The 21,733-nt window shown below is 33.8% G+C and overlaps 2 protein-coding genes across 5 annotated transcripts; both read left to right on the forward strand.

Moving 5' to 3' along the window:
- Positions 1-1,571: 1,571 nt before the first annotated feature.
- On the forward strand, positions 1,572-7,226 carry LOC118061343 (putative E3 ubiquitin-protein ligase LIN-1). Of its 2 annotated transcripts, XM_035074773.2 has the most exons (9): positions 1,572-1,909; positions 2,006-3,748; positions 3,989-4,249; positions 4,358-4,385; positions 4,465-5,113; positions 5,432-5,573; positions 5,658-5,909; positions 6,039-6,348; positions 6,599-7,226. In XM_035074773.2, the coding sequence occupies exons 2-9, from the start codon at positions 2,030-2,032 to the stop codon at positions 6,715-6,717; spliced, it is 3,480 nt and encodes a 1,159-aa protein (XP_034930664.1). In that variant the 5' UTR covers positions 1,572-1,909; positions 2,006-2,029; the 3' UTR covers positions 6,718-7,226. The 2 variants fall into 2 exon arrangements, with proteins under 2 accessions (XP_034930664.1, XP_034930662.1); XM_035074771.2 differs by having other exon boundaries at positions 1,572-3,748.
- Positions 7,227-17,415: 10,189 nt separating this feature from the next.
- LOC118061344 (GDSL esterase/lipase At4g18970) lies at positions 17,416-20,562 on the forward strand. 3 transcript variants are annotated; one of them, XM_035074775.2, is made up of 5 exons: positions 17,416-17,780; positions 18,577-18,707; positions 19,178-19,423; positions 19,690-19,930; positions 20,070-20,246. In XM_035074775.2, the coding sequence occupies exons 1-5, from the start codon at positions 17,528-17,530 to the stop codon at positions 20,096-20,098; spliced, it is 900 nt and encodes a 299-aa protein (XP_034930666.1). In that variant the 5' UTR covers positions 17,416-17,527; the 3' UTR covers positions 20,099-20,246. The 3 variants fall into 3 exon arrangements, with proteins under 3 accessions (XP_034930666.1, XP_034930665.1, XP_034930667.1); XM_035074774.2 differs by having other exon boundaries at positions 17,417-17,780; positions 20,063-20,562; XM_035074776.2 differs by having other exon boundaries at positions 17,708-17,816; positions 20,063-20,562.
- Positions 20,563-21,733: the final 1,171 nt, after the last annotated feature.

Genomic DNA, 21,733 nt, shown 5'->3' on the forward strand with positions numbered 1-21,733 from the left:
CAAGTTTCAAGCCCAAAGGACTTTCACTTGAGGGGATGTGTTAGAGAATATTATAAATTATATCTTGGAACCTTACCTAACAACTTAAGTTTTTAGGTTGAGATGGTTACTTGACATATAATATAGTAATTGCAGATACGGTGAACTTTTAAGTTTTTGCAAAAAAGAAAAAGAAATTAAATGATTAGTGGCATGAAACACCTCACCTCCATTTGAAAGTTAAATATTCAAGGAGTGGTCTCGCCTTTTCTACTTCTTGCATGTACTGCATGGTGTATAGATTCCTTTGTTTATACAGTGAAACATGGTTTTATTTTAATTATAAATTTAAAAATATTTGATTAATTAATATATATCATAATTTTACATGAATTTCGTTGAAAACCTCTTTTAAAATATTGATTAAGAAAAAACTATAAATTATAGTTTTTTCTTTAACTTAGTTTTTTAAAACTATAACCACAAAAGTTATTACAATGCTATACCTACTAATTATAGAAGTTGATAAATGATGATCAATTTATGAGAAGAAAGTTTTGAGTTATCTAATTATTCTGACTATATAAAAAAAAAATTATCATTAAACTATATTTTTTACTAATTTTATTATATTGAAATTAGATTTATGATTCAAGATTAGTTAAATATAAAATATGTTTATTATTCATACCATATTAAAAAAAATAATTTTAACTTAAAAGTTTAATCTATCAAATAAATAATTACGATAATTCGGATTTAAATTTTTTTCTTTTTGTAACTTACAAAATCTCTTTACTATGAATACAATTGCACTCCTAAATAAAAAAGCGTACCCTTTCTTTTTAGAAAAAAAATAAAAATGGAAACCAAGCAGCCAATAGCCAACCGGCGAAGAAGGGAGCGAGAGGACGGCCGTTGAAACAGTTAAGATATTGAAAAACCTGTCGACCTCGCGCCTGCAAATACAACCACAACATAGTTTACCTTATTTATGGTGTCCCTATAGTTTTCAAGTTTCATCAAACCAAATTCTCTAATTTAAATCTGTTCAAATCAATCCCTCTTCCATCCCATTAAATTGTTACTAGAGCTCTTTTGTCCATATTTGTCGAGACCAGTTTAACTTGATAGGTTGACCCAAAATCTAACACTAATTTAAAAGTTAAACCAAACAAAGAATTGATCCAATTAAACTCAATCAACTAGATCTAAAAAAATAAATAACATCGATATTAAAGTTTTTATTTCAAAATTAATTAAGAAAAAAATAAATTGAATTGATGTTTAAGGGTCGATCCAATGAGCTGAGTTTTCAACAAGTGAAAATATAAATTAGATTTGATAATTATATTTAATGACAAGACTAGCAAATAATATGAAATTATCTAAATTTAAAACAAAAGGTCTGATTTAAATAGTTATACAGAGTAAAGTGACCGCTTAATGATTTTAGTCTTTTTATATATTAGTTAGTTCATAATAGAAGAAACCACCTTGAATCAGTCTTGTAACATATAGAACTCACGTTACATTGATCACATGTATATATTTATGGGATTGAATCACAAACCTCCATTTCACAAGGAACAACAACTTTCACATTTGTCGTCTTGCATTTGTCATTCTTCAGCCTTGCTTCTTTCCCTTGTTGCCTATTGCAATGACCCCTCCAAGCTCCATGTTTATTTTTTTCCTTGTTTTTTCCTTGCTATTGCTGTCCTTTATATTAGGCAATCCAGAAACTCTTCATGGCTTTTGCTTGTCAAGCATCTTCTTTATCTCCCCTTTTTTTCTCCCCCAAGATTCCCCAATATTCTTGCAATATTCCACTCATTTCTCAGTTATCATCGTAGAGTAATTGAGCCCGGACTTTAATTCTTGATAGAAATGTTGTGCTTCTAGATTTCGAGCAAGTTGGATTTTGGAGGTAAGATAAACACTGATTTTTTCTTTTCTTTTGATATCTGTGATGGACTCTACTTTGTTTTCTATCCCCTTTTTTTTTCTATTTCGTTCTGTGCAGGGAGGGGATCATATTATCAAGAAAATGGCAACATCTTTGGAGGAGCTTCTTGCAAAGGAAGGGTTTAGAGGAAGGAGATCAGGGACAAGGGCAAGACCTTCATTCAAAGCAGAAGCTGCAAGTATGCCTCGTTACCCTTTCGGTGAACAAGGCAAAAGAGACTCTCCATCTGGTCCATCTATGCGGAGAATCAAGACCGAAAGGACAAGGTCTGACGTCACTCGGTATACCTTGAGAGGTGAATCACCAGGAAGTAATAGTAGTTTGGGTAGGAGACCTAGGGATGACCTGGTTAAAAGAGAAAAATTAGATTCAAGATCGAAGGCAGAACATCGCGGCAGAGGTTCGAAAGATGTGAAGGAAGATAAGACCCTGAAAGTTGAAACATTGGAAGATGTCAAGGGCAGTGAGGTTGTTGAGGTTGGTGTAGAAGAAAATGGGACGTTTAAGGATATACACTCTGATATAGCATATTATTCAGAGAGAACTGAACGATCATCGAAAGGTAATGGGAGCAAGGAGAGGCAGAGAGAGGGGAAAGGAAAGGACAAGAAAGTTCCCGAGAGGCATCACAGCATTTCTAAAGAAAATTTAGAAAAACACTCGGAATTTAGCAATGACAACAGGAGAAGTGTGGACCAGTCTGAGGCGGTTTATGAAAGTTCGGTTAGAGGCTCAAAGATTGGCAATGGCTTTGAAGATGATCAGAGACCAAGGAATCAGAAAAGGGCACCAGCAGTTCCTGAAATTGCTCTTGATGAAGTTGCTGTTAAAGCTGTAATCTCCATCTTAAATGGCTATATCAAGCGTTTTTTCAAAGATGCAGAATTCCGAACCACGCTTCTCCATAATTGTTTCTCTTCACTTGCTTCTATCGAAATAGAAGAAGGCAACAGCATTGAGATCAAGGCCAAGGCCAATCTTCAACAAGCTATTGAAACAGTGGAAAAGGCTGTTGAGGCAGCTGCAGGGACAAAGGATTTGAAAACAGCTGCTTTGCTACTTAGTGTGATCACAAGTTTGAACTCTAATGATCTGAAAGATGACTACACATCAGGAGCTCCAAATTCTAGGTTGTCAGCTTGTGCTCGCATCTACCTCAGTGTAATATACAAGCTACGAAAGAAGGATAAGGTTTCAGCTAAGCATCTTTTGCAAGTGTTTTGTGATTCTCCTTTTCTGGCAAGAACACTTCTGTTGTCTGAACTGTGGGACTATCTATTCTTCCCTCATCTTTCACATTTGAAGACTTGGTACAAACAAGAGGCAGGTCCTTTATTCAACACGGCAAGCAAGATTACGAAACTTAAGTTTCTTGACAAAGTTTATAATGAAGTTCTGGATTCTTGCACTTACCGATTTGCAGTTTACTACAAGGATTGGCTCACAGAGGGGGTGGAAGCTCCTTCTATTCCTTCAGTCAACATCCCTTTCATTTCACAGCAGGGAGATTCGCAAGATCATTCTTCAGGACCAGCTAGTCCGGCTGCTCCTTTCTCACCCCAGCCAATGGTGAGTAAGAAATTATACGATGCTGTATTTGGCCATTCAAGTAAACCTAGAGTTTATGATGCTGAAGAAAAATGGAAGGCAGACAACTTCAATAATGGTGCAAACAGCTCTGGTTCATCTCCTATTCAAGTCAAACAAACACTGACAAGATCTTCCGAAATGGTCAAATATCTTGGTCAAGATATAGAATACCATTCCCCTGAGAATTTACAAGATAACACGTCCATTCCTGTGAGTATTTTCGTGCGATTTTCCGCATCTCTATAACGTTTCCTTACATGATTTATTTTAATTATTTGCTTTGTTAGTCACTTCAATTCAATTTTATGAGTTGCATATATCAAACATATTCGGATGATATTTATTGATAATTAACATTTGGATGAGAAAATGGTAGTCCTTAAATTTATTCCTCTCACCTTCTCCTGCAATTTGTTTTTCATGCTATCAAGAATTTTAACATTTCTGCAGGATAAAGGGCTCTTAACAGCATCTGACGAAGAATGGAAGCTGGTTAATGTGAGTGTTTCACCAGACACATATCTTAAAGATAACATTCGCAAATCCAGTGCAGGGCAAGTATCTGCTGGAGACACTCATTTGCTAAATTCATCTTCACATGCGAAAGAAAATGAGCTAACCCTCAAGACCCTAGCAAAATCTGTTTTCAAAATTCAACGAACTGAGGATTCTGGTGATCTCACTGCTTCAAACCTTTCACATTCCAAAAAGGTGTGATCTCACTTTTCTTGGTAAAATATACTGAATTCCTGACTGTTCTGCATTTTACAATCCTACAAATTTTTCTAATAGTTTCTTTGACTATCATGTTAAGTGCAGGCAATCAACGCAAGCGCTTCTATCGAGGGTGAGTCAGAACATCTTAAGATTAATTATCCCTTTACAAAATGTTGATTGAATGCTCATATTGCACTCTCCCAGTGCAGGGTTGAATGGAAGTCGTGAATATTTTGATGAAGGATCCAATTTTGAAAGCATTCCAGAGGACTTTGTTTGCCCTCTCACCAGACAGTTGTTTGAGGATCCAGTGACCCTGGAGACTGGTCAAACCTTTGAGAGAGAAGCCATCAGGAAATGGTTTAATCAGGGAAACAGAACATGTCCCATAACAGGAAAAACTTTAGAATGTCCAACTATACCACTCACCAACTTTATTTTGAAGCGTGTGATCGATAGTTGGAAGTTGGAGCGATGTAATCACCTATTGTCTTTTGCATCTCAAATATTCAGGAACTCTGAGCCATATGATTCAAGACAAAGGAATGAAGATGCTTTATTCATACTTGAGAAGCTTCTGGCTTCTTCCAGTAGGGAGGAAAGATTAACAAATGCCAAACACCTCATTTCTCTTGGAGTCCTGGAATTTCTTATTAAAAGGTTTGAATTTGGTAGTTTGGAAGAGAAAACTCTGGTTGCAGCTCTCTTATCATGTTGTATTGAGGCAGAGTCAAGCTGCAGAAACCATATAGCTATAATGATTGATAAACAATGTCTCTTCGAGTTACTCCACAGCAACCAATCTAAGTCTGCAAGAAATGTTGTAGGTCTGTTGATTGAGTTAGTTTGTTTGAGCAGGTTGGTAATGAATTCTACTTGAGCTGCCCTTTTCACTTCCTGTGCTACTTTGTGCAGTTTAAACATTTGTAGATGAACCATGGAAGTGATGGAGAGACAATCTTTCCCATCTTTGTTTTTTCTTTTGATTTGTGCATGTGTGTGTACTTGTGCATTTGCAATTATCTGCCTGAGCAATTTTTCAAGGAAGGGGAAAGTGGGTTTCTATACATATTTTATGACCTGGTTTGCCATTGATTTTTTTTTTTGAATCATCTGCTCCTTCTTTAATCTTGGTTATTAGCAAGATCAAAGACATTTAACAGATATTATTTACAGGAGGAAAGGGGTTACACAATTTATAAGTGGCTTACCTAGTAAGACAATAATGCATGCGATGGACATTCTACTCGTCTATCTTCAGAGTTCTCCAGCTGAGGAACCCTTGGTGGCTGTTCTGATCTTACACTTGGATCTTCTGGTGTGCTCCTCGAACCCTTTCCTCCATCCGGGCAGCCACTTCAGAACTTTGACTATGTTTTTACTGATGATTTTATTTTTGCAGGTTGAACCTCGGAAGTATAGCATCTACAGAAGGGAAGCCGTTGATGCCATTTCAATGGCCTTGGAAAGTAGCTTAACTGATGAGAAGGTCCGGGAACAGTCTTGCAGAGCACTTAATGTCTTGGGGGGGATTGTTTCTGCTTCTGGGAACTCATCAACAGAAAGTTGGATCCTAAAGCAAGCAGGGTTTGATAAAAATCATGAAGTAAATTCTCGAGAAGATAATTTACTTTTCGATGATCCTCTTTCGCTGGTACGTTGGTTCTCCTGAATGATCATCTTATATTGATTATATATTCGGTACCTGAGTTTATTAAGTTTAGTATAAACACGAAGTTTTTGATGTTATTTATAATTGTTTTTATCTATTATGAAAAAACAGGAAGATGAAGAAGAGTCCAGCGAAGAATGGTTGAGGAACTTGTCAGAATCATTGCTTGCTAATGGCAAAATGTCAGTTTTAGAGACCATATCAAAGTGTTTAAGTTCAGGAATCTTGGATTTAGTGAGGGCATGCCTAACCACAATTGCATGGTTAAGCTGTGGAATCTCTTTGCTACCGGATTCGGAGCTCCAGCTCTTTGGCTTCCCCACTCTCATCTCTGGGCTCAAGGAAATCTTGGAAGATGATGAGCAGATTGAGCACCAAGTCCTTGCTTCAATGTCCTTGTTAAATCTCAGTAAAAATCCAGGTCAGTAACTTTCCTTTGGATATTTTATCCATTCCATCAACGTGGTAAACTATGAGGCTATCATTTACAAGCTTAAAAGTTGCTCCCTAAAGTTCAAAGCCCTGGAAGAAGTTACTGATATTTTCCACTTCCAGTATTTCTTTTTGGATTCTCAGGCATATCATGACAGATGATGCTCCATCACCTTGTGATTTCCTGTTCTTAGAATAGTGATTTTAAGTATGATATAACATGCTTTTTTCTGCTGCAGAATGCAGGAGTCTGCTAATGATAATTGCAGAAGAAATTTCGGTTCCACTACAAAGCCTAGCTGAAGTAACATGGACAGCAAAAGAGCTTCATGCCATCATTTCTGGAGAAGATCCTTAGCTTGTTAGGAAAAAAATCCATCCACTTTCATCAAAATTTCACAATTTTTCCGGCTTTCGAATTCCTTATTCGCATACACGTCAGAAACTTCAGTGGTTAATAGCAACATTCTGGTCTCCACTTAGTTGCTGATAGGTGAGCACCGAAGCAAGAAAACTTGTCGAAGGGTCAGATGCTCTGATTGTTGTCATCAAAACCTGGAGGGAGCTGGCAGAGCATCAAACCGAGAAAACCTCAAGGCAAGCCAATGCCATTTTAACCAGTCAAAGTATCAGAAGCCAAAAACCTTTCTGTCTTATGAATGCTTGGCATGAATTCATCCCCTGTAAATATATTCTGAACCTGCTTGATTTCTGATACAGCCATTTAAACTTGGAGAGTTCACATTGTTCTCTTGTTTCCAAAGGGATTGAAGGTTCAGGAACTGTGTGACTTGCCTACTTCTCTCTTAAATATGAAAGACTGATCACATGATGCCAACACCAGCTCTTCAATATTGGAGGACATTGTTCGATACTTGATGTTGTAACCCATTTTTGGGTCCCCCTGAAAAAATAAAATAAATAGCCAAAAGAGGTTAGAAAAATAACCGGAGGCAGAAGCGCCCAGAAAACAGTCAGAAAAATGGTCAAGGAATTTAAAAATACAAGGATTAAATTTTTGACAGTATATTCTTGAAGGTTGAAAGCCCTATTGAGAAGAAAAATTTGAATTTTAGGGAGAAAAGCCCAAATTTGGATTTTTATGGGCTTAATTGGATTTTTATGGACTTAATTGGATTTTTATTTGAATTTATAGAAGATTTGATTCCAAGAAAAATTGATTTTTAAGTCAATTTGGGCTTTAATTTGGAGAAATTTAAGTTCTGGGGCCAAAATATATTTTTTAGGAATTTATTGGGTCAAATCAGGGGCTTAATTGCATAAATATTGAAGTTTAAGGGCCAATTAGGGATTTAATTAAGAAAATCCGAAACCAGGGACCAAATTGGAAGAGGCGCGTAAATGGAGGGGCTGCAATTATTCGGTTCAGGGGCCTAATTGAAGAAATTGGAAGTTCTTTGATCAATTAGGGGCTACATTGCATAAATCAGAGGCCAAGGACCAAAGTGAAAAAGGCGGCCAACAAGAGGGGCGGGGACCGAATTTGAGGGACTGATTTGAAGTTTAGCCATTTAAATGAAACGGCGCGTTTTACCCAAAACGACGCCGTTTCATTAAAAAAAAAAAAAAAAAAAAAAAAGAGACCAGAACGGTGTCGTTTTGAACGACACTGTTCATCTTCTTCCTTTCCCCACGGTTTAGCAGAACAAAAGGCAGAAAAATTTGAAAAAAAAAAAGCCTCCCGCGTCTCTCTCTCTCTCGCCCCCACCACCACCACCGAAAGCAAGAATGGCCGACCAACCGTTGCGTGATTGAAGGCGCACTAACAAAGGCACGCCGTTTCCTTTTTGCTTATAAATAGAGAGAGGCCGAGAGAAGAGAAAAGGAGAGAGAGAGAGCGACCCGAAGAGAGAGAGAAGAACAGAAGCAAACCGAGAAGGAGGAAACCGAAACAAAACCAAAACCGAACCGAGAATAGGCAGCCACTGAGAACGAAAAAACGAAGGAGAAGGGAGGAAGAAGAATTTTTCACTGTTAGAAACAGCAGTAACGCCGCCCGGAGCCGCCGTCCACTGCCACCACCACCGCAGCTCCGCCAGCACCAGGTACGCTTCCTCTCCTCCCCTGCATTTTTTCTGTTAATATATATATATATATATATATATATATGTTTTGCCTCCTGCATGCAGAATCGTTCTGCATGCAGGAGGCGGGGGGGGAATTAATTCTCCCCCCCCGTGTTTTCTTTTTTCTCTCTGGGCCAGATTGTGTCTGGCCCAGAGTTATGTGGACGGGCCAGAGGGATCTGGCCCAGTCCGGAGGTCTGGGCCGGGTCCGGCCCAGTACCTGCTGGGCCGAGTGCGGCCCAGTACCTTCTGGGCCGAGCCGGCCCAGTAACCTTTCCTGGGCCGAGGTCGGCCCAGTCACTGTGGGCTGAGCCCGGCCCAGTCAGTTGGGCCGGCCCAGCCCCTTAATAATTAATATATAATTATATTATATTATTATATTATATATATATATATATGTGTATATGTTATATATATATATATATAAAATATTTGTAAAAAAATCTAAAAAAAAATATTGTTATTTTCCTTTCATGTATATATTTTTTAGGGGGTTTGTATTTTTTTTTTATATACTGTGGAGGTATAAATTCAGTATTTAATATCTGATTTTCATCGTAGCACCCGAAATTTTCCAAAGAAGATTTTTTTTTTTTTGCTTTCAAAAATTTCAAAAATTCCTAAAAAAATATTGTGGATTTTTCCGCATATTTTGTTTTATTACTTAATATTAGTTTGTATTTTTATTTTGTGGAGATACAAATTCAGTATTAAAAAATACCTGATTTCGTCAAAAAAAAAATATTGTTAAAAAAAAAATATTTTTTCTTGCGTGTTGCATACGGCCAATACTCTAACATGTTTTCAAAGTTCTTTTTATAAAAAAAATATATTGGAAGCTTCGAAAGTGTGTTTTCGCATAGATTTCTTAAACACAAAATTATTTTCCTGCATTTTTGGATTTTACAACATGTTTGTAAAACTCCAAAGGGTATTGGCCAATATTCCAAAAACTATAAAAATCTTATTTTTGGAGAGGGAATTTATTTATTATTCATCACTAATGTTTGGATAAAGAAATCCTTAAAAGGATGAATATCCAAAATATTATTGGGAATAATAAATCCGCGCACATTCTTGAAAGAAGCCTTGATTATAATCGAGGACATTTCAAAATTAATTAATTAATTTATTTATTTTTCTTTTCACGATTTATGTGTCACAAACTTTTGAAATACTAAGAGAAAAATGAGCTTTGAAAGCACATGGAATCTCCTTAGATTTCTATCCAAAATCAATTGACGAGCCTAAAAAATATCAACACCATAGCAATTATAAGGCAAACCAAACACCAAGCAGCTTACCTTAGGTAGGGCGTACTAGGGGTGCTAATACCTTCCCTTTACGCAACCAGTCCCTTGCCTTAGAATCTCTGAAAGACCAGTTAGGGTTCCTAGTGACCAAAATATTAGGTGGCGACTCCAAAGAACCAAATCAGTAAAAACGGAACAAAACAAAAGTCGCCAGTCGAATGTTGCAAAAACCAACTTTTTTTTATTATTTTTTTTTTTGGGGTGCGACACTTGATATAAAATAATTATGATGTCTGGTCTTGGTATGTATTGCTCAGTTCTCCAAAAATCTCAGCATTATTCTTTGAGCAAACTTCAAATTAGCCCTCAAACTATAATACAAAGAGGCTATACAGTTCTCAAAGTTTTTTTTTTTTTTTTTTTTAAATCTCAATTGTGCCTCCAAAGATTTTCAAACTAGCTAAAGTCTCCACATATTCTCAAGAAAATATTGAGTTCCAAACTATGGTGTTTTTTCTTTTACGCAAAGAGTATAATTTGAAAGAATTGTTGACAATATGGATGAAAGAACTCAATTGAATTTTTTTTGCAATGTTGAAATCTCAATTTAGACAAAAACAAATATATTTGGGGACCTGATTGTGAATCCTATTTTTTTTTTTGGTGGGTTGAACTGTTATTTGTATCTATCCATTTTTTAAACAAATGGTAAGATGCATAATCATAAAATTGAGTGTTAAGACTATTTGTTTGGAGTTTTTATAACTTGAGATATAGTAATAAAGTCTGAACCGGTTCAATATATCAACACAAAAATCTAATTAATCATAAACTTTTTGTAAGAAAAATGTGCTTAATGTATGTAAGATATTTTTCTCTTAACTCCCAAGACTACGAGAAAATTAAGTAGGAACTAGCGACAGAATTAGAATTACCTTTGTCGCTAAATTCCGGAAAAAATCCACCGCTAATTAAATTAGTTTCATTAGTAATTAGCGACGAACAGAATTGGTGGTGGAACTTAAAAACGGTAATTCCGTCAGAAAATTTTTAAAATATTTTAATTTATATTTTAAACTATCCCTAAGGTATATATTATTTTATTCTCAAAGGAAGTGACCTCTAAAATTGTAGACCGTGCTGCTATTGTTGGTTATAGCTATACATGTTTCGAGCCTATTATAAATCTAACTCATCAAATTTATAATTTAATATACAAAAATAAAATATAGAACCTAATTTTGAAGAAATACATTTAAAAATTTTGGCACCAAAATTCCAGTATGTTCATTGATAAACATCAAAATTAATCATCACCAATTTATTTTATCCTTGAAATTTTAAATTGCTTAATAAACATTCATCTTTCAAAATGACAAATGAAAATCCAAAGTTTATTTATTGAATTCAAAGGAGTACAGAACACTATTGCATTCCATATATATAAAAATATTGCTTTAGAAAGCTGGTTTTTTTGGTGAAGGTTTACATGGGTACCCCCTTGTTCACCACACCGACGGGAGACGCGAGCTGCTTGCTTCGTCAAGGACAGTATTTCCTTGTCCTTCTTTTTGGACCTTATCATCCACAACCCTCTTGCTAGTCACCATTTCTGCCTTCCCACCTGCAGCCTTCTTTCTCCTCGCATAAACCTTCAATGGAACCTTGCTTTTAGTACACACAGGCGATATTGTCAGTCCATTGCCACGTGAATGAATCTGGTGAAGATTCTTCTTGTTGTTTTTGGCTGTTTGCCTTCTCTTCCTTTGTTCCTTGTTTTCGACTCTGTAGTGTGTTAGCATATGAGCCGCGAAAGTTTGTGAAGTTTCGCATATTTTCTTGCATCTAGGGCAAATGTATGGCCCGTATTTCTGATGAGGAAGGCTACGAGTAAGTCCATCATTAAGACCCATTTCTTCTTCATCCTCAGAACTTGCGCTGCTTTGGTTGTTAGGGATGTCTCTCGCTTCGTCCCTTGGATTTATTCTCACCTGATCAATATCAAGTTGGCTGGTTTCAAGATTATGGTTCTGGCCAAGATTTAGGTTAGGGTTTTGAGCCCTAGATATTCCAGGTGATGCATAGGCACTCAAAGGTTCAGGATTCAAAACAGCTTCGTCATTGTTTCCATGACTATGATTAAGATGATCAAGGTTCATAAAATTGATCATTTGTCGGTTTGGGGGGCTATATGGACGATAAGCATTGTGTTGATTCACTTGATTGGACATGGTTAGGTTGTGGTTTTGGAAATTGGGTTGGCCTTGAATGTGAAAACCATCATTTGGATTCAGGCTTTGGAGATGGACGTTGTTGTGATTTGGAGCAAAAGGAAGCTCCCTAGGTGAGGCTGGGGGAAGAAACTGGGTAGTTCTTGGAATCTCAGTTGTTGTGTAGTCACTTGTTGGGTAAAGGGGAAGAGCTTCAATTTGATTTTGTTCAGTTGGGAGGTATTCAATGATAGTACGAATCCTTACACTCAACGAAGAAACATGAGTTCTCCTTGCTTCACTCAACCTCTGGCCCAGAGCAATTTGGCCAAGACCAGCTCTTTGAGGGACAAAAAGGTTGTTTGTTTGGACAGCAATGGTTGGAGCAAGGCTCTGTGGGATGATTCTGCCTTGCCCATTCACATGATCTTGACCTAAACTGGAGTTGAGGGAGAGAACAAGACTGTTCTCGTGAACGATGGAACTGCTTGAAACATTGAAGTTGTTGTTCGCCATAAGAGGATCCGAGGGCTGAGAAAGCTATGTGAAATTCAAGAAGAAGATTACAAGGAGAACTGATCGAAAGGCTCAATTTGCGAGGTGCATTAGAGTTTTTCAATTATTTTGATATATTAATATAAAAAAATATTTAATGCATTTTTAAGTAAAAATACTTTGCACAACAATACCAAACTCTTATTGAGGAGGGCATTTTAATCATAAAGGGTTCTTCATTTTAAAAATAATGAAAATTTATAATAATAACATTTTAATTATGGTATTTTTCAATGATTTTAATATATTAATATAAAAATATATAAAAAAATATTTAATGTATGTTTAAGTGAAAAATACTTTACACAACAATACCAAACAACAATACCAAACTCTTATTGAGGAGGGCATTTTAATCATACAGGGTTCTTCATTTTAAAAATAATGAAAATTTATAATTATGACATTTTAATTATGGTATTTTATTTTTCAGAATACAAGTATAGAAATTCATATCATGACGACAAGAACTGTTAATAACTATAATTTGCATATGATAATTTTATAACTAAAATTTAAACTTATAATGGTGATATAACTGTTAACTTAAAACAAAAATTTGAACTTATACATAATCGTTATTCATGCGCGTTTATTTCATAACTAAAATTTAAACTTATAACCGTTAAAATTGTTAACTTAAAATAAAAATTTAAATTTGTAAATAACTGTCATTAAAGTGCGCCAACTTCATAACTAAAATCTAAATTTATAACGGTCAGAATTGTTAACTTAAAATATAAGTTTGAATTTATACATAACTGTTATTCATGTGAGCCAATCTCATAACTAGAATTTAAATGTATAAATGAAATCATGAAAAAAAAAATACTTAAACATGAAAAGAATTTAATGTAACTCTCTTAATAGTACTAGAAACATTAACTTAAAACAAAATTTTTAATTTATACATAATCATTATTTACACGCACTAATTTCATTACCGTTATTCATGCGTGTGCCAATTTCATAACAAAAATTTAAATTTGTAAATGAAATTATAAAAAAAAAACTCTAACATGAAAAGAATTTAATGTAACTCAGTTGTAATAGTCATAAACATTAACTCAATACAAGATTTTTGAATTTGTATAGAATCATAATTTATATGCGCTAATTTCATAACTATTATTCAATTTTATAACTAAAATTTAAATTTATAAATGAAATTATAAAAAAAGCATGATTAGACATAAAAGGATTCCTTGTAAAATATAAATTATAATATGAAACATGAAATTATTGTTCAAAACAAAAAGCTCATGATATTGCTATTCAAAACAATATTTGGAAAATGAAAGTTTCAAGAAGTTAAGAATATTTTTTCCATGTTTCCCCACCCGTAAAACCAATATCCCTACGTAGAATTTCACCTTCTCAAACTGAATTCTCTACTAATAGAGTATTTTTATGGAGTTTTCATTAGTGATTGTTGCGGTGATTATGGTGATGTAACGGTAAACTAAAATAGACAGTGATGGTATAATTACTAATAATTAATTATATCCACAAACAATTTAGTTTTGATTTTTTCTTTTGATTTTTGCCTTGTCAAGAATGATAAAATATTAATTTTTTGACTCATTGTCATTTTTCTATATATTTTTTTATTTATTAACGTAAAGATATAATGGATAGGGCCACTTATAACCTATTAATATAAAATTTTGAGTTTATGCATACTTAATAACTAAAATTTAAATTAATTATAAATTCAATTAAAAAAAACATAATTAAACATAAAAAGATACATTACAAAACCCAAATTCAAAAAACTAAACATAAAGTTCACTACATTATTATCAATATAACAACTAAGAAAAGAAAATTAAAAAGGGTGGCTGCCTCAATCATTTTAATCTTTAATAAAATATAATCATAAAAAAGCCACACTATATATATCTCCCACTGGATCTCCAATTCTATCAGAGCCTCCTCACCACCATTTGCAGTTGCTTGTTGGCTGGGCCCAGCTTGACCTGGCTGGCCAGGAGCCACGGTTCTTTGGCTACCCCGCCTTCCAACTCCTTGACCATAAAGATTTTCAGGCATAAATGTTAACCCATCTGGTGATTCAACGAGCTGGAGAGATCTCTTCTTATTTCTTGCTGCAACTCTTCTCCTTCTTCGTGATGCCGACTGAACTGGTTGATTATTTTTTAATTAGTCAATTAATTTATTTAATCTAACTAGTTATTCAATCTTAACTAGTTAACATATTTCCAATCGATCAACTAATTTATAAAAGTTAGTTTACTTTCAACGAAACCTAGAGCTGTTGACATTATTTGCCATCATTGCCGGCTGGGAGGAGGAGGGATTGGGATTGAAAGGAGAGAGTTGTTAAGATGCTTTTCAGAATCTCTCTCTCTGTAAAAAATATTTTTAAAAGTAACACCATAAGTTTAAACAAACTCAAATTAAAGACAAGGCCAGGAAGAGTTTGTTTTTGCCTTTGAAGAAGTACAAAAAGAAATCATTATTACATGATAAAAACGAATCCAGTCTTGCTAAGCAGATGCGAAAGCTTAACTAAATATTTGAATTACTTGCTTTGAATTAAAAATTAACTAAATATATATTTGCTAATTGAATAAAAAAAACTAATACCACAAATATATTAAAACCGAAGGTAATTATGTTTGAAGGATAATTACTTTTTAGTAAACCGAAGGTAATTAATTGGAAATTTGTTTTCTAGCTCTAAGAGAGTCGCATCAAAATATCTTTTTAATTTCATGAAACAAACGTTGCTGGTGCTAGGTCGTGCCACGTACGAGTATACAAACTTCAGATTCGTCTATGCAAAATATATGACTAAGAACGAGTCATCAAAATTAAGGGGAAGGATATCCCTGCCATCTTGGAATAGATGGTAAAGGAGTTATTGCAAAACGTAAAACTATTTTAATGCTTTGAGATATATTCTGTGTATCCTTTTGTGGCCAAGAATGATCTAATGTATCTCAAAAGAATTGTTTAAATGTGAAATCACCAAACTAACACCAATCAATCGTTTTATTGTCCAATATGAATATCTATTTTATTAATTAAAAAGGTTGTTAGTATATTATATACGATAAAAAGTGGCGATTCTATGTGTATTAAATAAGTTGTTAATTTGCACGTAGAATTGAAATTGGTGATTTGAGCATTCTCTATATAAATAAATCACTATTTCCAACAATTTTCCCTTTCAAAACTGTTGCATAGACGAATCTATATATAAATAAATTCACTATTTCCAACAATCTAATGTATCTGAAAATTGTGGTGGATGATATCTGGCATGAATTGTTCAACTAGAATAGTAGAAAGGTGGATGCAAAGGTCCAACAAAAGGGACAATTGTTTTTTTTTAGTTACAAAAGGGACAGCCTACTGAAAAATTATCAATTAAATTCCTTGCAATTGTAAGGAAATCCTCGGACCATGCAATAACAACCAAGATAATACTTCAATTTTTTGGTGGTACTATTCTTCTCTATATAAAAAAAAGAGAGCATGAAGATATACCTGGACAAATAATTCTGTACACAAGGCTGCTACATAACTTTGACCGAGTAATTATTCCCTCTTCTCTCAATATACCAGACTTTTTTGTCTAGTAATTCAACTCCTTCTTTGAGTTTGATTATCATAGTTGTATGTAGCAAATTGTGTTAGTGATATTTGGAGGTTTTGGAGCAAACGAAGTTGATTTCAACTATCAATTTTGCGTGTGTTTGTAGTTCAAGTTGCCTTTAATGTTGTAAAAGACAAAGTATATGCAAGTGGATGTGCCGCAGCCACAATGGAAAATATGTTAGATTATTGCCCATTTTTTTGGAAATTTAAATGAGTTTTTGAGCTGAGAGGTTTATATCTTTGAAAAATTTAATATCTTTATGTATAGTTACGAGTAATTCACGTCAAAGAATTTAGTGCCCAAGTTACCATTTATTTTATTTTATTTGTGATAGAGGAAATTGAAAATTTTAATTAAAAATGAAAGGACTAATACCCTGTTTGTTTTATTTTTGTTGAATATCAAATTAATATATAGAATGCATGGTAAAATCTCTGTTTTGATTTGATGAACAAATATTTTTAAATTTTAACGAATTAAAAGATTATTCAATATGTTTTTATATTTTTAGTGTCATTGATGATTTAATTTCATTTCCGGTTCTTTTGGTATACCATAGAATTAATTGTATTTGTTTTGTGATGACATACATTGAAATCTCTTATCAATGAGATCTTTTCAAAGATATACAAGCTTCTAATTTATTGTTTTTGTTCAAACCTTGGTTATTTTAGTTGCTTGATGATTCATTTTTCATTTACAGGACATGTAGTTTAGTAGCCATGGAAGGGCATGCGCTGGATAATTTTCTTGCAGCTCCTGCTAAAACTCACTTCCTTTGACAGCATGCTACGAAAGTTCTTCCTTCCCCTCCTTGCCAAGGTTTCATGAGTTCATAATTGTCAAGGCTGCCGCGGGCAATCCAGCTAGTATTAAAATCAATTTCCAACTCCATAGTCAAAGTATACATTAAAATTTCTGGGCACTTCCCTCAACTACGTAGCAAAGAGGAGAACGACCGGCTAATGGTCCCTGACAACCACATCTCCATAACTATAAAAACAGCCATTATTGGGCTTGTGGTCGTCAACAACTATTCCTCTATTGTACCATCTTTCAAAGCCTACAAACTAGAAGATAAGCTCGAACTGAATCTAAAGCGCTATAATTCGACAGTAAACAAGATAAAAAAGACACTAGGAGACAACAATATATATATATATAAAATGGCAGATAAAGGATAACCAAGAGTATTAAAATCCATCAACAGTATTAAAATCAGTAATTTCCGGCGTTCAAGTCAAATTATGCATTCAAATTACGTAGCCAAGAGTAGGATAACCACATCTCCACGCCTATAAAATCAGCACTTTTTGGGGTTGTAGTTCTCAACAACACTCTCGTCTATTAACTTCTTCATTCAGAACATCATCACCCTTCGTTCTTTCTTTATATATCTAGTTTCAATCACTTCTAGCTAACTCAGTTTTCATTAATGGAAAATGAGCCCAAGCTGCTATGGTGGATCTTCTTCACCATTCCATTGCTGATCTCTAACATGCAGAATTGTGCTTATGGAGAACCTCAAGTGCCATGTTACTTTGTTTTTGGGGACTCTCTCTTTGATAATGGAAACAACAACAATCTTTCGACGTTGGCAAAAGCCAATTATACTCCTTATGGGTTTGACTTTAGCAAAGGGCCTACCGGGAGGTTCAGCAATGGCAACAATACAGCCGATGTCATCGGTCTCCTTCTTCCTCCCTCTCTAATTACTTAAATGAGTATATATTTTGATTTCTTTTTTAATCCTAGTACTAACTATAATTATTTCTCTTTTCACCAATAATTTACCTGTTGATACTTGAAATATCAAATATTCTTAGTAATTAACGCTTCTGTACATCTTTCATAATAATTTATCATTATTTTTAGATAGTTTGTAATCCACACATACCTTAAAATCAGTTCTGAAACCTAGAATGACTTGGTAGCTCGACTCGTTAACATGTTGACACAGGACTCGATTAATTGTGTAGCTTCCCCATATGAGAGACAACCTAGCAATTTAATGGGTTGGCACCACTTCGGTGAATTAATTTTAGCAGTAAGCAGCAGAACGAGCCAATTTGTGATAGTGAGTGAGAGTGAGAGAGAGAGAGAGAGAGAGAGTGAGGATATGGAATTTGTTCTCCTTTAAATTGTGTTCCGTGCACGTAAGGAAGTTAGTCTCCGGGCAAAAATTAACCGTCCTAAAAATTAAGTGATATCAAAGTTTTGGAGTTATCAACAAAGTTTTTATTTTAAAAATTTTCTTTTATTTAAAATAATATTATTTTAAATAAAAATAAATAATAAATTCAGACCAACCCGCTCATCGGTGAATTGACCGGTCTAACCATGATGTGATAACTATGATGTGAATATAGGGTAGGTATCAAAACTATGTCTTAAATCAATAACCTAGGTATTTAAATTGATCGATATATATCATGTTGCATAGCATAATTATCATGCTAACCCATCGATAGTATTTTGTTACAGGTAAGCTTTTGGGATTTGACGACTATATTCCAACATTCAATGAAGCAAAAGCTACAAAAAATATATTAAGAGGTGTAAATTACGCATCTGGATCAGCTGGGATTCGCAATGAAAGTGGGCTCTTAGCAGTGGTAACTACATTTGTTCATTCTAGCTAAGCACAAACATAATACTAATTTTCATAATTTTTGTGATAATTAATAAGAAAGTTTTAATTTCATAAAGTTCTTTCATTTAAGAAAAAAATAACATGAATTGCTATAAAACTTACCTCTTTATACAATCTAATAAATCTATTGATAAGGGTTACGGATTGGATGGGTTACCATTCAATCAAAACTATATTCTAATTTTTTAAGTTAAAATAATAATATTATTTTTTAAAATTAAACTATGTTTTAACTAAGTAAACCGGATTGACTGAATAATATTTGAATTAATTTTTTTATTATTATTCTGATCCAAGTCATGGATAGATATATTATCAAGATTCTAAATCAATCCACCAAGCAAGCCGGGCTTCAATAAATGTGCTATTGATGTTAACAATTGATTGCTATTTATAAAATTGTAAAATGTTTTTTTTTTTTTGGGTATTTAGGGTGATGTGATATCCATGGATGAGCAGTTACAAAATCACCGTGTCATAATTTCACTCATCACTGAAGTACTGGGAAATAAAGATTCAGCCATGAAGCACCTAAGCAAGTGCATTTATACCATTGACATGGGCAACAATGACTACACAATGAATTACTTCCTGCCCCAGTTATATAACACTAGCAGGCAATTCAACGTTCACCAATACGCTACAGTGCTCATTCAACAATATTCTCAGCAATTAAAGGTAATTGTTACAATTTTATACGTAAATACTTCCAATTTTATATGTAAATATAAAGTATCTAGTTGCTATCTCGAGGATAAAAGAAACGAAGATAATAGAAAAAAGTATATAAATTATATCTAAAACTGTTTTAATTATAGACATTTATATCGTGTCTTCATCTCTATCTCATTTATATATGTATCTTGCTTTCACAGAACAACAAATAGTAAGATCTCTCGAAATTATACTTGGATTTCTTCTGATGTATGGTTTATATGCTGCAGAGCTTATACGATCTTGGAGCAAGGAAGGTGGCTGTTGCGGGACTCCTCCAAAGTGGTTGCTCGCCCAATGCACTGGCAACATATGGTACGAATGGCTCTTCATGTGTAGAGATGATCAACAACGCAGTACAAATCTTCAATAGCAAGCTCATACCGTTAGTTACAAACCTTAACGCCAATCTTCCTGGAGCTAAATTTACTTACATAAATCTTTACCAGATTGATGCCGAGTCAACTCGAGGTAAACTCTCATTTTCTTTATTAACACCATGCCATTTAGTGTAATCAAGATTTATTATCTTGTTGATTCTATATATATATATATATATATGTGATTTATTATAATCTTATGGATAATATTATGTATATGCAGCTTTCAGGTTCACCAGAGTTGCTTGTTGCAACTTAACCAGTACAGGATTATGCGATCCTTCTACAATTCCATGTCCTGATAGGACACAGTATGCATTCTATGATTCAGCACATCCTACAGAGGCTAGAGCTTTGATCTTGGGAAGGAGAGCATACAGGGTCCAGTCATTGACTGATGCATTTCCCGTTGATATCAGTCTGCTGGCTCAGCTTTAATGGAAGATAATTAAAATGGTAATTTGCAAATATTATGTGAAAATTAGTAAACTTTTTTCCCATATGATGTGAGAATAAAGGGAGATGTGTTAGTAATATTCTCAAATTCACAATGTTGTGAAGGTGTGTAGATTGTGATTTTAGAATCGTTCGAGGATAAGACTTGGTCTCGAGTAAGCTGATCCGAGAATACCCTGTTGAATAAAAAAAATATTTACCTTTTGATGTAATTAATACTAAAAGAAATCATCAATAAAGATATCAAGTATATGTTTGAACACATAAGATTTTTCAGAACCGATAATGGTTTCCGAGCAACCTTGGCAGGGCCGGGTGTCAATTGGGACTTGGCAGGGATGAATCTGAAGGCCCAGGGGCAAAGTTAAAATAATTCAAATTACCCATTGTTCTTATAAAGTTTTATAATGAAATGGAGGGTGTCAAATGTTTCTTATAAGAAAAAAAAATATTTTTTAAAATTAAAATTTATCTATATAAAATATATAAAAAAGCTCTTTAAATTTTAAATATATATAAAAATAATCATAATTTAACAAGGGTTTTCTAAATAAAATAAAAGAGAAAACGAGTATTAATCTAAACATAAAAAATAAGGAAAAAAAATCATAAAAAAATTAACTTAAGACTTGCTCAGCCTCTCCTTCGTTCTTTTTTTCCTTTTTTTTTTATCAGGTTCACGAGGGCATGCATTTGCTCCGGGGGCAAATGTGTGCTGGGGGAGGAAGGAAATAAATTACAGTCAATCTTCGTCCAATCAAAGTCCACCATTTGAATACAGACTATTGATAAGAATATATGATTTCGTCACGTGATTATTAGTATTATAGTCTGTCGTCTGGATGGAATCTATGAGAAATTATTAGTTGTTTGAACGGAGACCATGGAATGTGACGGGGGTTAGTCAAAAAAACAATAAGGTCTGGAGATGGAAAATTAATAAATTAAATAAGATTAATGTCGTAGCAATTATGTAATGATTTAATAAATTATTTGCAATTAATTAGTGGTTATGTTATAGCAGACGTGATGGTATGTATTTTGAGTTCTTTACATTTTGGGACATATGTATGTATATATGCATGTATGTAACTGTCTATCCACCTAAAATTATTGGATTGCTATGTTTTTGCAAGTCCATCTTATACAGTGATGGAGCCCATCGATGACCTTGGATGTGTTTAGCATTATAATTTGAAAATGCTTTTAAAAAAATATAATTTTATTTTTATTTTTTTTGTTTCAAATTAATTTTTTTTAATGTGTTGATGTTAAAAATATTTTTTTAAAAATAAAAAAATATATTTATTTTGAAGTATTTTAAAATAAAAATATTTTAAAAAAATAATTGTTACCATACTCTTAAACACGCTCAAGTAAATATTTAGCTTATAGCATTTAGGCATTCTTACATGAAAAGAACCTTTGAGAACTCTGC

This window comes from Populus alba, chromosome 3 (assembly GCF_005239225.2).
Source record: "Populus alba chromosome 3, ASM523922v2, whole genome shotgun sequence".
Lineage (NCBI taxonomy): Eukaryota > Viridiplantae > Streptophyta > Magnoliopsida > Malpighiales > Salicaceae > Populus > Populus alba.

Excerpts from the sequence above, each read along its gene's own strand:
- LOC118061343 (XM_035074771.2), top strand. The coding sequence starts at position 1,952 with ATGGACTCTACTTTGTTTTCTATCCCCTTTTTTTTTCTATTTCGTTCT. Across the intron at positions 3,749-3,988 it reads AAGATAACACGTCCATTCCT|GATAAAGGGCTCTTAACAGC; the intron begins GTGAGTATTTTC and ends ACATTTCTGCAG. Across the intron at positions 5,910-6,038 it reads TCGATGATCCTCTTTCGCTG|GAAGATGAAGAAGAGTCCAG; the intron begins GTACGTTGGTTC and ends ATGAAAAAACAG.
- LOC118061344 (XM_035074774.2), top strand. The coding sequence starts at position 17,528 with ATGGAAAATGAGCCCAAGCTGCTATGGTGGATCTTCTTCACCATTCCA. Across the intron at positions 18,708-19,177 it reads AAAGTGGGCTCTTAGCAGTG|GGTGATGTGATATCCATGGA; the intron begins GTAACTACATTT and ends TTGGGTATTTAG. Across the intron at positions 19,931-20,062 it reads TGATGCCGAGTCAACTCGAG|CTTTCAGGTTCACCAGAGTT; the intron begins GTAAACTCTCAT and ends ATGTATATGCAG.